Consider the following 17,834-nt stretch of genomic DNA (forward strand, 5'->3'; position numbering starts at 1 on the left):
TATGTGCTACCACATTTTGCACTAAAGTTGATTCTTATTGCTTTTAGCAAAAAACATTCAATACTAAAATTATAAAGGAAATCTATTTTTAAAATATGACAATAGCTAGGCATGGTGGTGCACACTATAATCCCAGCAGCTCAGGAAACTAAGGTAGGAGGATCAAGAATTCAAAGCCAGCCTCAGCAACTCAGTGAGGCACTAAGCAACTCAGTGAGACCCTGTCTCTAAATTAAAAATACAAAAAAGGGTTGGGGATGTGCTTCAGTGGTTATGTGCCTCTGAGTTCAATCCCCAATACCAAAAAAAAAAAAAAAAGAAAGAAAAGAAAAAGAAAGAAAAGAAAAAAAATGACAATAAACAGCAATTTTACTGGAATTTTAACTGCTAAAATATGCCTCTGAATTAAAAAGAAATACTTGTAGATAGTAACCCCCATGCTCAAAGATTTCACAAGAAATAAGACTTACTCATGTACATTATACAATAGAAGAATTTTTCAAATAATGAAGAGAAACAAAATGAAGTCTGCTGATCATGAAATACAATCAAGGGAAGGAAAGGAAAGAAGTTTAGGTATTTCTGTCATGTGAAAAGATGAGGAAGGTCAGCACTACAAGCTTTAGAACTACCCTTGTGGAAAATGGCAATATGAAATGAGAAAATGGAACTAAGAATCAAATGGCATGATTGTGTGGTTTAATTCAGCAAAAATTTTCAGCTCTGGAGTTGGAATAAAGAAAGCATAGTAAGGGCTGGGGTTGTGGCTCAATGGTGGAAGGCTTGCCTAGCATGTGCGTGAGACAATGGGTTCAATCCCCAGCACCACATAAAAAATACTAAATAAAGGTATTGTGTCCATCTCCAACTAAAACATTTTTTAAAAAAGAAAGCATAGTATGAAATTTACTCAAAGCTAGAAACTTACAAGGAGGGTCTGAAGGCAAGCCAGAAATAAGACAATGGATAATACTGGTTACACAACTAATATGCAGTTTTCATAAAATTATGCTTTTTTCATTTATTATATTATAAATATCAATTGCTATGTTATCATATTCTTCACCTTTTTGTTATCATAGTATATAGGCTTACCAGTGTAAGATCTGGATTATTCACAATATTTTATTATTATAAGCAATGCAGAGAAGACAATCCTCTTAAGTAAATGTTTGTACTCAACCTCAACAGATGAAATTTCCTTCTGGTATAGAACGGCCCTTCCTCTGACTGGAACTTGGCCAGTTTACTTATTCTGGAAGCTTTGATTTCCTAAGCCAGATTCTGTCCAACCTGCAGCAAGATGGATACCTCATTTCCCTAAACTACTTATCCCTACCACTTCATCCCCAGCCTTCTACACTTGCTTAACCCCCAAAGAACCAAGATCACGGCTAGGGCCCGAGACCCTGGGACATGCAACAAGAGGTAGAAATGCTTCAGGGTCACAATACCCTGAGGATGGGAGAAGAAAGAAGACATCATAGCAGGATGCACCAGAGGAAGCAGTCACTACATTGTGGTACCAGTAGATGTCTTTTCTTATCTTTTTCTCACCTTATTGTTTACTCAAAGGTAGCAAGGAAAGGACAGAAAATAAGAATTGCTTACTGCCAAATCAAGTTCCTGTTTATAGAACTTTTTTCTTTTTTTACAAATAAAAAATTTCTAGTAAGAAAGGAGGCAGCTCAAATTAAAAATTAGAAATCTACGGGGCTGGGGATGTGGCTCAAGCGGTAGCGCGCTTGCCCGGCATGCTCGGGGTGCTGGGTTCGATCCTCAGCACCACATAAAAATAAAATAAAGATGTTGTGTCCACCTAAAACTAAAAAATAAATATATTTTTTTTAAAATAGAAATCTTTATGCACATCTCAAGATTCCTTTCTTGCTGGGTGCAGTGGGACACACCTGTAATCCCAACAACTCAAGAGGCTGAGGCAGGAGGATCACAAGTACCATGTCAGCCTCAGCAACTTAGCAAGGCCCTGTCTCAAAAAATAAAAAGGACTGGGGCGGTGGCTCAGTAGTAAAGTGCCCCTGGGTTCAATCCCTAGTACCTTGCCCCCCCACACAATTCCTTTCTTAAGACAAATTCCCAGAAATAGCAGATTAAGAAGTATAGGCAAGCTTTCAAGGCTTTTTATAAAGACTGATACAAATGGTTTCTCAAAACTCTTGTATTAGCCAGGCCTGTAATCCCAGCACACAGGAGGCTGAGGCAAGAGGATCATAAGTTTGAGGCCACCTGGGCAACTTAGTGAGACCCTACCTCAAAAATAAATTAAAAACTGGGCTGGGGTTATGGCTCAGCGGTAGAGTGCTTGCTGAGCATGTGCAAGACTTTGGGTTCAATCCTCAGCACCATATAAAAATAGTAAGTAAAATAAAGGTATTGTGTCCAACTACAATTAAAAATTAAAATTAGTTAATTAATTAAAAATGTCAACAGTGGAGCTCAGTGGTAAAGTGCCCCAGTGTAGGGATTAGGGGGTGTTTGCCAATTCATAAGAATTCACAATTTCTAGAATGGAAAGAAGTTCTTGGAAAGCAAATACTATACCTGTTCATTTTTCTAGGCTCAATATCTAATACAATGTTACTTTTAAAATTTACATCTGAAGAATTAATTATATATTTTTTCTCTTTTAATCAGAAGAGCACAATATAAAAGACTTTCTAATTAAGAACCAATAACATAACTTATGATTTGACTATTTCACAAGAATTGCTAGTAACTATTACCAATATATATCAGACATCATATTTTTTATTATGTATCACACATCATTTACCATAAAAATTATGAGATTTCCATCACCATTTGAAGAATAAATCCAAGATTTGGTGGCAGAAGGCCCATATTTGCTGAAAATTATAGTTCTATCATAAAATAAGTTGGGTATTTCTCATAAGGAAGTGTGAGACTTTTTTAAACTTCCAGTGAGAGTTGCATATGCTTTTTAAAAGATTGTTCAAAATTCAATTTCTAAGTAAACAATGAAATAAAATAGTTGAGAACCCTTTCACATCAGGCACAGTGGCATATGCCTGTAATTTCAGTGATTCAAGAGGCTGAGTCAGGAGGATCACAAGTTTGAGGCCAGCTTCAGCAACTTAGCAAGACCCTGTCTCAAACAAAAAATAAAAAAGGCCTGGGGATGTAGCTTGGTGGTAAAGCATCCCTGGGTTCAATCCCCAGTAACAAAACAAAACAAAAAGCCAACCCTCAGTTCATCTAGCAGATCAGATTTTTACTAAAAATCCTACATACATCAAAAGGGCATGCTAATCAGTTGACTTCTTTATTTTGTGTGTGTGTGTGTGTGTGTGTGAGAGAGAGAGAGAGAGAGAGAGAGAGAGAGTGTGTGTTGTTTTCTTTTTGGTACCAGAAATTCAACCCAGAGGCATTCATCCACTGATTCCCATCCCCACCCCTTTTTTTATATTTTTATTTAGAGACAGGGTCCCTTTGAGTTTCTTAGGGTCTCATTAATTTGACGATGCTGGCTTTTAACTCATTCTCTTCATGAGTCCTGAGATTTTTAAATGTAGGGGAAGCAGTATCTCAAATCCAGAACAAATATCTGAAATCCAGAACTTCAGCTGAGCTCTCCATAGGTCTCAGAATAAACCCCTCAGCTGACTTCTTTATAATTTAAAAAATATTAAGCTTCCTTCTAAGTCAGTGTTTTACCTTTCTGTCCTCAGATCTTAATTATGTGGCTTAATTCAGCAATTAGCTGTTGTACGGAGCCTAGTGATCTTTAAAATGTTAATACTCAATCTGAAGCCTAATTTCCTCATATGAAATGGTGGAGGATGAACTAGATCATAAGTTTTCAAACTACCCTTCATAGAAGAGTTCCTGGAAGGCACCTCAGGAACCACTACACAGGTTAAGTTGGAACCAGGCAATCAGGGCTGCTAGAACACACCCCTCAGCTTTGTTTTAACCAGATATATTAAATTAACAATTATAGAGCACTGTACAAAGTAGTTTTACTTCACAGGTAGTATCTTATTTAAAACACATAAAAACTCTATGATGCAAGTACTATAGCCTGACTTTACAGAGGAGGAAACAGAACTTTTGTGTGGTTACATATCTAGGAAGCATATTCTAACTCCAGGTAGTTTGACTCCAGTGTTTGGGTTCTTAATTATTAGCTCACATCAAAGTACCACCATTTATAGCTGTTTTAAATATGAGACCTATAAGATTTCACTTGGCAAATATGTTCCTGCTTTTTTAAAAAATATTTTTTAGTTATACATGGACACAATATCTTTATTTTGTTTATTTGCTTTTTTTTTTTTTATGTGGAGCTGAGGATCGAACCCAGGGTCTCACACGTGCAAGGTGAGCACTCTACCGCTAAGCCACAACCCCACCCCGGTTCCTGCTTTAACAACAACAAAAAAAATAGCACTGGCCAGGCATGGTGGCGTAAGCCTGTAATCCCAGCAACTCTGGAGACTGAGGCAGGATGATCACAAGTTCGAGGCCAGCCTCGCAATTTAGCAAGACCCTGTCTCAAAATAAAAAAAATAAAATAAAAAGGGCTGTGAATGTAGCTCAGTGGTAAAGTGCCCCTGGGTTCAATTTCTACTACCAAAAATAAAAAATAAAATAAAGTAAAATAAAATAAAAATAACAATAAGAAGAAGAAAGGAAAATATCAGGTTATATTTCTATCTAATAATCTTCTGTCACTCAAAAATCCTATTTTAAGTACAAGAGTAGTACAGAATAAAGAGTCAACAAATACAATTCATTACTGAAAAAGCTGTAAAGCAAAATTATTTTTCATTTTATTATTTTATGACCCACTGCCTCTCTATACTTTAGGACCCTCTTAGTTATGGGAGGCCAGGGGCAGTGGCACATGCCTGTAATCCTAGTGACACGGGAGACTGACACAGGAGGATCGCAAGTTCAAAGCCAGCCTCAGCAACTTAGCAAGGCTGTAGGTAACTTAGTGAGACCCTATCTCAAAATAAGAAATAAAAAGGGCTAGGGATGTGGCTCAGTGGTAAAGCACCCTGGTTCAATTCCTAGTACCAAAACAAACAAACAAACAATGGTTATAGGAGGAAAGACAGCCAAATTCTTAAACTTCAAAGATAACTACTGAAATACTTAACAATGTGACTGCCCAGAAAAGGAATCCCAATCTCTTCAAAACAGTGCTTATTAAATTAAAATATATTAATGCAGGTCAGTGACATCCATAAATTTTTGGTCACTGGCCTTACCGGAGTCCACAAAACTTGCCTTAGCAATATTACTATGCCTTCTTTGTCAGCATTCTCACCCTCCATGTCAACTATTTCAAATATCCTGATGTTTCTCAAGCTGCCAACCATTATGCACCTACTTTAAGAGAGCCTCACCTCCTCCGTCTCAATGAACCTAAAGCCAACATCAGAACCTGCTTCTCCTCCTGACAGAACACAGAGATTCCTGACCCTGCCCTATTACAATGGAAACAGGAGGGTCCTCCCTTCCTCCTGGGTCTTAATCCCTTCACCTGGGCTCTAGATACCATTCTTACAAATCTACTCAGATGTCTTTCTGCAATTCCCACTCAGCACTGTAGTGTTTCCAATCTTGCCCTTACCTCTCCTTCCTTCTCATCAACTTTGAAACATGTTTGAGGCTCTCCCAATTTTAAAGAACTCCTGTCTTAAAGCCACTGCCCCACATTCCACTCTAGCCACTACCTTCTCTAATCCCTCATGTTTCATCATGCCTCAATTACTTGCATCTGGTTCCCGCCCCCTCACCAAAAGTACCAACACTTTTCAAGCTTTGCCTTACTTGTTCTCACTAATGTTTTAAATTATTGACTATTTCCTTCTGCAATCCATGGCTTAATTTACCACCTATATGAGAATGACTTCCATATTTTGCACATCTGTGTATATCTCCAGTTCAAATCTCCTAAGTGCTACAGACCTATAATTGGTTACATCTGCACATGTAAGTGCTCACTCTGCCCATCTCATCAAAACATTTTCCAACTCAGCAAATCCTAACCTTACCTCATCTTTCCCCCATGTTCCTCCAGCCCCTCCCCATAATTCCTCTCTTCCAACTTCTTCAAGGGATGCACCACTCTCTACCAAGCTGTCCAAACCATGATCTCAACCCTCACATATGATCAGCCTCTGAAATCATAATAATTCTTCCTGCTAAATGGAGCATCTTCCATATTCATTAGTCCTTTCCATCATCAATACCAATATGCCATTATTCCTCTATTATTCTGAAAGTTTCCCAACCCAATTTTGCCCCCTCCAATCCATTTCTCTTTTCATAATACAAATATAATATGTTATTCCCCTGCTGAAAACACTTCAGTTGTTTCCTGTCCCCTGAGCATATGGTAAACTAGACTCCTCAGGTTGATTTACCAGGCATTGATTCTGTGGCCTGATCTACCTCCCTAGCCATACATACTTCACTCATTTACACCTTATTTTCAGCTACCTAAACTCAACCCTGCTCTCTCTGACTTCAAGTCTTCCAACATATTATTCCCTCTGCCTAGAGGGCCTCTTACCCTGTTACCTGATTAGCCTTTAATTAGTTATTCTTAAATTTTCTGCTTAAAGTACAATTCCTCCTAAAAGCCTTCATACGACTGCAGTGGTAAAGAGCACAGACTGTGTTATCCTGCCCAGGTCTCAATCTCATCTCTACCATCGCTTCTCTTTGCCTCAGTTTCCTATAAAATGGGGATATGATGATCTCACATAATTGTTGTGAGGATTAAATTAGTAAATGTAAAGATTTTAGAATACTGCCAGGAAGTATTAAATGCTTATTAAACATTAGCTACAAATAAAGCTTTTTTTGGATCTCCTACAACTAGTTAGCTGTGCTAGCACCAAATGGTACCCGTATTTGCCTTCATTATAGCACTTACACAATTGCACTATACTCATTTGATGAACTTATCTTCCCCATCTGATATTGACTATAGGGTCATGTTTGATTTTTCTAATATTAACACAAGCCTCTACTTCAGTATCCAGCACAGAGCAGATGTCTAAAGAATGAACAGAACATCTTTCTAAAATTTTCTTCACTAAAATAATGGGAAGAAAAGCCAGTGACTGAGGGGAGATATTTGCAAAAGACATTCAACAGAGGACTGCTATCTAACTAAAATACACAAAGAACTCTTAAAACTCAAAAGTAAGAAACAACTTCATTTTAAAATGGGCAAAGTAGGGCTGGAGATGTAGCTCATAATAGAGCAACTGTTTTGCATGCACAAGGCCCTGGTTTCAATCTCCAAAAATAGCCAAAAAAGGGGCAAAGGAAGTGAAAAGACACCTCACCAAAGATATACAGATGGATGGTAAGCATATGAAAGATGCTCAACATCATATGTCATTACAGAATTGTAGATTAAAACAATGAGACGACTATACACTTATTAAAATGGCAGAAATCGGGGCTGGGGTTGTGGCTCAGCAGTAGAGCACTCCCCCTAGAACATGCAAGACACTGGGTTCCATCCTCAGCACCATATAAAAAAATAAAAATAAATAAAGGTATTGGGGCTGGGGATGTGGCTCAAGTGGTAACGCGCTCTCCTGGCATGCGCAGGGCTCTGGGTTCGAGCCTGAGCACCACATAAAATAAAATACAGATGTTGTGCCAACTGAAAACTGAAAAATAAATATTAAAAAATTCTCTCTCTCTCTCTCTCTCTCTCTCTCTCTCTCTCTCTCTCTCTCTCTTTAAAAAAAAATAAAGGTATTGTACCCAACTATAGTGAAAAAATTTTTTTAAAAAAATGGCAAAAATCCAAACACTGAACACCAAATGCTGTCAAGTATGTGGAACGGAAGCAACTCTCATAAATTTCTATAGGAATGAAAAATGGTATAGCCACTTTGGAAGATAGTTTGGTACTTTCTTATACAACTAAACATACTCTTGACATACAATCTAACAATTACACTCCTTGGGACTTATCCCAAATGAGTTGAAAATTTATGTCCACACAAAAATCTTCACACATTCATTTATAACTACCAAAAATAGAAAGCAACTGAGATGTTTTTAATAGGAAAAAAAAACTATGGTACATTCATACTACAGAATATTATTCAAAAGTAAAAAGAAATGTGCTATCAAGTCATGAAAAGACTTGGAAGAACCTTAAATGCATACTGCTTAGTGAAAGAAGCCAGTCTCAAAAGACTACATGCTGCATTATTCCAACCATATGACATTTTGGAAAAAGTAAAGCTATGGGAACAGCGATAGGATCAGTGATTGCCATGGTTTACAGGGACAGAGGGATAAATAGGCAGAACACAGAGGATTTTTAGGACAGTGAAACTATTTTATCTGATACTACTGATGTAGATAACATGTCATTATACATTTGTTCAAACCCATGGAAGGTACAACACTAAGAATGAACCCTAATGTAAACTACAGGCTTTGCATAACAACAATGTCAATGTAGGTTCATAGCTATGACAAATGTACAACTCTGATGCTATATATTGACAGTGGGGATGGTAATGGGTGTGTGGATCAAGAATATATGAGAATTCTCTGAACTTTGATCAGATTTTGCTGTCAACCTGAAATTTCTTTAAGAAATAATCTACTTTTAAAAACACGTTGGTGATAGCTGAGCATGGTGGCACATGCCTGAAATTCAAAAACTCAGTAGGCTGAGGCAAGATAATCACAACTTAGAGGTCAACCTCTGCAACTTACCAAGACCCCCCCAGCATCTTAGCAAGACTTTGTCTCAAAATAAAAAATAAAAAGTTCTTTTGAGACTAGCTTTTTTCACTAAGCAGAATGCATTTAAGGTTCTTCCGTGTAGCTTAGTGGTAAAGTGCCCCTGAATTCAATCCCCAGTACAAAAATTTAAAAAAAAAAAAAAAACTTTATTGTTTTAAAAACATTATTTTTATAATTTTACTCTATAAATTGAGCTGTAAAAAGCAATTTTAAGACTCTAATTCAGCCATACTTCAACACTACTCCTTTGAACCACAGAGAATAACTAAAATTACTTAATTTTTTGAAAAATGATTACAGCTAGTACAACTGTATACACAGAAGTAAGAAATTGATTCATTATATACTGTGGATGCTTATAAATGTTTGTCACCACCTTTCAGTTATCTTCCTTTTGTATGTAGCAGGGTTGGTGCTTAGAGCAAATTCTTGAGACCTACAACGATCAAGGAATACGACTGGGCAGTGGGAGAAGCTGAACTGCACTACTGTCAAAACAAAGACTGCAGCTGATCCCAAGGGATTGTTGAAGCTGGGATGAGCCCTCAGAGATGGTAACTGAAACAGGAGAGGTCGGAGATTTTCCTTTTCATATTATGTCTAGTTATTCTAGAACGATTTTTTCCTAATTTCCAGGGTTGCTTCAATGTGTTTCATATTACTTTAGATAGAATCCACATGGGTATGTCTTTGTTTTTAATTTTGAATAATCAAACTAATAGGCTTTCATTTTTTTTCTACTTCAACAGAAGTAGAAATGATACCGTATTTTAAAAAGTAAAATACATATCTAATAAGAACACATATGAGGAGCTGGGGTTGTGGCTCAGTGTTACAGTGCTTGCCTAGCATGTGTGAGGCACTGGGCTCAATCCTCAGTACCACATAAAAAATAAATAAAGATACTGTGTCCATCTACAACTTAAAAAAAAAACAACACATATGATATGAACAGAACCAAAACAATGATAAAGTGATTTAAGATAGACAAAATTCAAAAAACAAAATGACATTTTTAATCTAAAGAAAATCCTTCACCCTTATCCTACAATAAACAGTTTGAAGGACCTTAATTTACAAAGTACTTTCTTTTTTTAAAATTTATTTTTATTAGTTCTAATCAGTTATACATGACAGCAGAAAGCTCTTGGATTCATTGTACACAAATGGAGCACAATTTTTCACTTCTCTGGTTGTACATGAAGTAGAGTCACACCATTCATGCAATCATATGTGTACCTAGGGTAATGATGTCCATCTCATTCCACCATCTTTCCTACCCTCATAAGCCCTCCCCCTCCTTCCCTCTGCTCAATCCAAAGGTTCCTCCATTCCTCCCATGGCCTACAAAGTACTTTCACAGAGATGCTTTACTTTTTCCAGCTTCCTAACAAAATTGACCCTCTCCCTATCTTATGCTCCCCAAATGCCATATTCATTCTTACTCAATACTGACCACACTCAATATGTTTATTATCTGTCTTCAATCTATTTGCAGCACAAGGGCAGGGACAAGGGACTTGTTCTCCACTGTGATCTCAGTACCTACCTTTGAGCCTGGCCCACAGCTGGCACTCAATGAATGCTTAGAGACTACATAAAAAGTTTTCCTAAATAATCAAAAACTAAAAAGCAATTATTCCTATATCATTGAAAACCATCTACACACACTTAAGGGCACCTCAGCAGTACATAAACTTGTTAAATCACTAAAACAGACACCCCATTTGCTTTTAGAGAATTATTTAGACTACTAAATAGACTTGGTTCCAAATAGCAAAATGTGAAAATTTTTCTTCTGTTTACCAGCTGCATACCTTTTTAAAATTGATGGGCCTTTACGTGATAGCATACTTCTTGAGGTTAGGGTTTAAAGAGGTCATAATTCTCTCTGCACCCTTTCAGAGACAAACCACTTAAAAATAACACCCATAGACACCAATTCTATTGCCTCACCTCCCTTCTTCTGTTTTACTAACAGCACCCTGGCTTTCAGTTGTAACACAACACTGAATCTGACCTCTTCAAAGTCACCAAGAACCATACTAAAGTCAAGTCTAATGAATACATTTGGCCCTTCTCTTATTTAACCTCAATAGTTCTTGACACAGTTTTTTTTTTTAATTTAGTGCTTTATTAGTACCAGGAAATTTCTTATATAGAATCAAATAATAGCTGTCAATCCTGTCCTTAAATATATTACAGATTATATGAACCTTATTTTTCTAATGATTTCAATTATAATTTCAAAATTCTAATTTCTGAATTTCTTGACACAGTTTTTACTTCTACAGTTCTTTAAGAGTTCTTCCTGTGACTTTAACCTCATGTTCATGCAATTAACTACCACAGATGTTGGAAGAAGAAAAAACAGCTGGAGTCCAATTCCCTACTTCACCCTGATAAACCCATTCATAACCTAAGTAGCTAGAATAATTTTAGCTTACTTCCCAGCAACCATCTTTGAAAACTAAGTGGGATGAGGGACTAGGATGGGGGAGGTGGAGGAATGTTTTTTTGCTTCTTAATTAAAAAAAAAACAGTTATAAGCTATAAAATCTTTCAAAGTTCTTCTCAAAAGAATAAATCATGGGCTGGGGATGTGACTCAAGCAGTAGCGAGCTCGCCTGGCATGCGTTGTGGCCCCGGTTCGATCCTCAGCACCACATACAAACAAAGATACTGTGTCTGCCGAAAACTAAATATATATATATATATATATATATATATATATATATATATTCTCTCTCTCTCAAAAAAAAATGTTAAAAAAAGAATAAATCATATAATTAAAGTTACCTATCCCTATTTTAACATTTCATAATAATAAAATGTATATTGCATTTCTATACTTAAACTAAATACTTTAACCTCCTTAGTAATAAAATATAGCACCTTTAATCATAACTAGAAACATCATATGACATTGATTACAATATTAAAAACATAGTCAATTTACTTCATTTTAAAATCAGACAAGACTCTTAGACACATTGGCAGGCAGCATAATTTTACTAAATTCACCTTATGCAATAAATTTTCTTTTAGAGCCACACCAAAATTGGCTCTCTTTCTTCTTTCAAAAGAAATTAAAATATGCATGTGAATTAGAGTTAAATCTCATTCATCAACATTAAACAGTAGACTCTGAAAACTATCATGTTCCTTTTCACGAGTTTCACAGCTTTTCAGTAATGATAGATATTCCTTCCCATCTGCCTAAGGACACTCAAATAACCCTGCAAGTATTGCTTCCCTCTCCACAGAATATTTATTTTTTACTTTTTGGCATCTTTTTATTAGTCATCAGATCCACTTAAAAATAAATCAACAAAATATAAATTTAGATTAGTCACCCTGCAAGAATATTAGTGACTAATTGTAGCTGGGCATGGTGATGCACACCTGTAATCCTAGAGACCTGGGAAGCTGAGGCAGGAGAATCACAAGTTCGAGACCAGCCTGGGCAACTTAGCAAGGTCCTGCCTCAACATAAAAAATAAAAAAGGTCTGGGAATGTAGCTCAGTGGCAGAGACCCTGGATTCAATCCCTAGTACTAACCAAAAAAAAAAAGTTAACTTATTGCAATTTCAATTGTCTGCCTCTCTATTTTCTCCTTAGTGTGTTCTCCAGCTCTATATTATAGATGTAATAACCACCTTTGTTAACAACTGACTTTGGGGATCCCTCCCCAAGACGAAGGACATTGCTTGGTAGCACAAATCAATCAAAACTGGAAACAGAATATAGATACTAAACATAAGTCATTTAACTTACATTCTAAAAGTTTAATAATTTTTCTTTTTTAATTTTTTGAAAAATTATAGTTTTTAAAAAAACAAGCTTCTAGAACTCATAAAAGAATTCAGCACAGTAGCAGGATATAAAATTAACACCCATAAATCAACTGCATTCCTACACACCAATAATGAATCAGCTGAAAGAGAAGTTAGGAAAACTCTCCCATTCACAACACCCTCAAAAAAATATAAAATACTTGGAAATAAATCTAACAAAAGAGGTGAAACACCTTTATAATGAAAGCTACAGAATACTAAAGAAAGAAATTCAAGAAGAACTTAAAAGATGGCAAGATCTCCCATGTTCTTGGATAGGCAGAATTAATATCGTAAAAATGGCCATACCACCAAAAGCGCTCACTATACAGATTGAATGCAATTTCTTTTCTTTTTCTTTTTTTAAGAGAGACAGAGAAGAGAGAGAGAGAGAGAGAGAGAGAGAGAGAGAGAGAGAATTTTTTAATATTTATTTTTCAGTTTTTCAGTGGACACAACATCTTTATGTGGTGCTAAGGATCGAACCCAGCGCCTCAAGCATGCCAGGCGAGCGCATTACAGCTTGAGCCACATCCCAAGCCCCGAATGCAATTTCTATTAAAGTTCCAATGATGTTCCTCATAAAAATAGAAAAAGCAGTCATGAAATTCATTTGGAAAAATAGGAGGCCCAGAATAACCAAAGCAATCCTCAGCAAGAAAAGTGAAGCAGGAGCATCACAATACCAGACCTTCAATTATACTATAGAGCTCCAGTAACAAAAACAGCATGGTATTGGCACCAAAACAGACATGAAGACCAATGGTATAAAAGAGAGGACACAGAGACAAACTCATATACATACAGTTATCTCATACTAGACAAAGATGTCATAAACATACTTTGGAGAAAAGATAGCCTCTCAACAAATGGTGCTGAGAAAACTGAAAATCCATATGTGGCAGAATGAAATTTAACCCCTATGTTTAATCCTCAGCATCAGATAAAAATAAATAAATAAAAGTATTGTATTCATCTACAACTAAAAATATTTTTTAAAAAATCACAGGGCTGAGGTTGTGGCTTGGTGGTAGAGTGTTCACCTAGCATGTGTGAGGCAACAGGTTCAATCCTCAGCACCACATAAAAAAAAATAAATGAATAAAATAAAGGTATTGTGTCCGTCTATAACTAAAAAAAAAAAGAGCTTAAAAAATAAATCAAATTGAACTTATATTATTTTCAAAACATAATAATCCCACTTTGAGGATCAAAATAAATACAGGTAAAAAGAGATGATAACTTACTAAATAAGAATTCCTGAATCCTTAAATACATAAATAAGCAAGAAGGGACTGTTACTCAGAATAGAATACTAACTAATAAATGTAAACAGTGGAATTAGAAAAATCACCATTTTGCATCACAGCAATAATTTCTCAGGCAAGATTCATCAACAAATCCTAAGACTAGTAGGTGATATTCATGAGAGTTACATAGTTTCAATGTATCTCCCCACCTAGTAAAATTACAGAGAAGGAGTTATTACTTGACAGTGGAGAAACTTGGCAAACAACTTGCTACCTACGTGACTAAAGTTAACATCACCAGTAATGGGACAAACTAACGCCAAGTGCCTCTTAATATGATGCACTGAGACAGAATGTTACTTTAGTGACATCCCTGCCAAGAGTACATGGCCAGAGTCTAAACATGAGGGAAATACCAAACAAAACAAAGTTGGGGGCTGGGGTTGTAGCTCAGTGGTAGAGCACTTGCCTAACACTTGTGAAGCACTGGGTTCAATCCTCAGGACCACATAAAAATAAATAAACAAAATAAAGGTACTGTGTCCATCTGCAACTAAAAATATATATTTTTTAAAAAAACTAAGTTGGGTAACAGTCTACAAAATAGAAGACCTGTACTCTTCAAAAATATCAATGTCATCAAAGTCAAAGAAAGGCTGGAGAAATTTTCTAACAAAGACTAAAGGGACAAGAAAACCACATGCAAGGCATCTGGACCATACCTTAGACCATAAAAACAAAAATTGCTAAACAATATAAACAAGGTTGGCAAAAGATGAATGTAGATGAGAATATTGTATCATTGTTACCTTTCTGATTTTTCCAATTATACTATGGTTATGAAACTGAAACCTTTGTTCTTTTGATATACCCTCTGAATCACTTAGGAGGAAAGGGTATATCTGCATTATAATTTCAAGTACTTTGGAAAAATAAGTTATATTATTTAATAATTATTAATAATTCCTGTCAATATATTTCCTGTATATATATGTAGCAAGAGAAAGCAAATGTGCCACACTGTTAACCACTAGTGAACCTAGAAAGGGAATTCTGAGAATTCTTTGTACTATTCTTGCAAGTTTTCTCCAATTTTGAAATTACTTAAAAATTTAAAAAGCTAAATGTGTTTTGTGTATCTAGATGTCTGTATTAGAAGAGTTTCCACCATTTTTATATGCTTGAAATTCTAATCTAAAATATTCTTAATCAGTTTAGAGCAACTATTCTACTATTTGACTTCAAATTTTAAAAATAAGTCAAGGTCAAAGTCCTTGGCAAGCCACAAAAAAGGTTTGGAAATACTGTCTATGTATATTGGCCAACTGTGTAGGATATTAAGAAGTACTTAAACTAATCATTCCACTTTTTATTAGCTCTCCAAAATTACTGAGTGCTAAATTCCCTTATAACTATGCCACAAGTGCAATCTGCCCACAAAACTGCCTTCCAACTCCTACAGAGAGGTATTTTACAACTCTGTCTCTGGTTCTTGGAATTTTCCCCAAAACATGACATTTACTTCTGTCTAGATCTTTAAGGGGGTTTAAAAAAAAAAAGACTCCTGAGGGAAAAACAGGACTCTGAGGTGAAAGGTGTGAGTTGCTTGAACTTTTTGGAAGAGATCAGGACTTTATGAAAGGAATAAGTACAAGGAAAAAAACTGTCTACAGACACCCCAAAAAGACCACCAGCTATGGAAAAATCTCAGTGGTGCATGGGAAAATACATATACACTAAAAAAAAAAAAAAAAAGGTGTGTGTGTGTATGAAAGTTGCACAACATCAGGACATTTTTTAACCCAAAGTTAGCAATCTCTTTTACTGGTGATTGAACCCAAGGCCATGGACATGTTAGACAAGTGCTCTACCAAGGAGACACAGGCCCTTTATATTTTGAGACTAGGTTTCTTTAAATTGCCTAGGCTGGCATGGAACTTGGGGGTCTTTCTGCCCCAGTCTCTCAAGTAGGTAGGATGACAAGCGTCCTAGCGAGTTTAGCAACCTAGCTTCTCATTTAACCTAAATGTAAATTATAAAACCCACAGAATCCACAATATAAATTGACTTGTAGTTTGTCAGTCTCCAATTACTGTTCTCCCACAGCATTAGGGCAAAAACATATTTCCTGTCAGTCCCTCTCACAACAACAACAACAAAAAGACATGATGCAGCTGGGGTTGTAGCTCAGTGGTAGAGCGCTTGCCTAGCATGCATGAGGCCCTGGGTTCGAACCTCCACGCCACATAAAAATAAAGTATTGTGTCCATCCACAACAAAAAAGAAAAAGAAATGATGCAAACTCATGATTTGTCACTACCGAAAACATCAAAAACTTATCACTATCGTCGACAGTTCCCTATTTCTACACCCTGGTTTAAAAGACACCTGCTTCTTCAAATTAGTCAAAGCTTTCAAACTGATCCACGGGCTTTGCACACACGATCACCTCAAATCAGCGCTCGCCCATTAGGCAGAAAGCAGAGCAACGTGGCAGTCCCACACCCCGCCCCCCCCCCCAAGCCCTTGACCAGGAGTGGGTCAGAGCAGCCAGTAGGCGCCAAGTGAGTATGCTTCCAGAAATGTCGGGTTCCAGGCGGACCCGAGTTTTAAACTTTCTCCAGAGGGCATTCCCCAGAGCGACATCTCGCTCCCTTGGGTCAAGATTCACCGGGGAGGCAGCTGCCCATTCCCCACCAGGTGTGGAGAACGTGGGTAGCCAAGAAAGCCAAGTCCGGGCCAGAAAGGTGAGGAAGTGAGCAAGGGGAGGGCGGCCGGGGAACAGCAGGAACAGCAGCAGTAGCAGCAGCAGAGCAGTGCAGGCTCACTATTTGATCAGCCTGACGCCCGATCTTTGCTCCAAGCCTGAGGCCCGGGAGAAGTCAAGGGCAGTCCCTGGGCCTGGCCTGGGCCTGTCGGAGCTGTAGGAGCCGGTGACCTTCGCCAAGACCCTCACAGGGACGGCAGATTGAGGCCGGACAGTCATCAGCTCGGCCCTCCCCGACCGGACTCACCGCCCGCCGGAGCTGCCCAGGAGCCGCCACCCGAAACATAGTCTCTGCTCTAGTGGGCCAAGCTGTCACCTCGGCCTCAGCAACCTCAAGCCCCGCGAAGCTGCACCGCCTCCGCCAATCACCCTAACACTCGCGAGACGCGCGAACGAGAACGGACGCCCTTGGCTAGGAAATCCAGCTTGAGGCTCCCGCCTGCCCATTGGGCGGTCGCGCAGCCAATGGAGGGGAGGAAAGTTAGGGGCTGGGCTTGGAGTGGGGCAAAGGTGAGGTAGTTGGCTGGGAGGGTGCGGGGGAGTTCCGGCCTCGAGCTGCCCAAGCGGAGCCTAGGAGGTGCTTGGGACCGAGGCTCCGACGGTCTCCCAGCCCTAAAATGGGCAAAGTTTTTAGGATGAACCGGCCAACTTCGCAGTTCCTTCCTGGCTTCCCTGCTCTCCGGATGAAGGCCACCCTTGCGCCACTCATTCTTTTGCCCACTCATTTATTCACAGTGTCGGTGCTGCGCTTGTGCCAAACACTTTCCCAGGCGAGGGGAACATAATAAAAGGATTCTTAAGGTATTGTCCTGTCCTGGGGGCCTTAGGAATTCTGGAGAAACCATAAGCATATTACTATTATGGGAAGAGGGGTTCACCGAGCTGGTTATATATGAGCTGGATTCTAGGAGAGGCACGTAGACACAACAGGGAAGGGAGATGGTGCAAGGACAAGGCAGGATGCCCTGTGCACGCCTGCAGGAGGCAGAGTGGCTGATGAGGCGGCTGGAGCTGCCCAGGCAGAGAAAGGTTTTGAACTCGAAGCCCGCCCTGGCCCTCTTTTCTCCACTCTGCCTGTTGCTGGGCAGTGCCTCCCACATCTTGATTCAATACCAGTGACTACCAAATCTCCATATCCATCCGCCTTCTGGGATGTCTCCTCAAGATGTCCTCTACACCTCTAAACCTTTCCCAAC

The 17,834-nt window shown here is 38.2% G+C and overlaps 1 protein-coding gene across 1 annotated transcript in view; it reads right to left on the reverse strand.

Annotated features, from left to right (window-relative positions):
• Etfa (electron transfer flavoprotein subunit alpha) overlaps positions 1 to 17,040 on the reverse strand; it is an 84,005-nt gene extending 66,965 nt beyond the window's left edge. The window contains exon 1 of the mRNA XM_046428062.2: positions 16,886 to 17,040. Coding sequence (XP_046284018.1) covers positions 16,886 to 16,924 — 39 coding nt within the window. The 5' untranslated portion in view covers positions 16,925 to 17,040. The remainder of the gene's footprint in view (positions 1 to 16,885) is intronic.
• Between the last annotated feature and the right edge of the window lie 794 nt (positions 17,041 to 17,834).

The sequence above is a fragment of the Marmota monax genome, unplaced genomic scaffold (assembly GCF_021218885.2).
Source record: "Marmota monax isolate L192 unplaced genomic scaffold, Marmota_monax_Labrador192_F-V1.1 WCK01_AAM20220418_F8-fsc00111, whole genome shotgun sequence".
NCBI lineage: Eukaryota > Metazoa > Chordata > Mammalia > Rodentia > Sciuridae > Marmota > Marmota monax.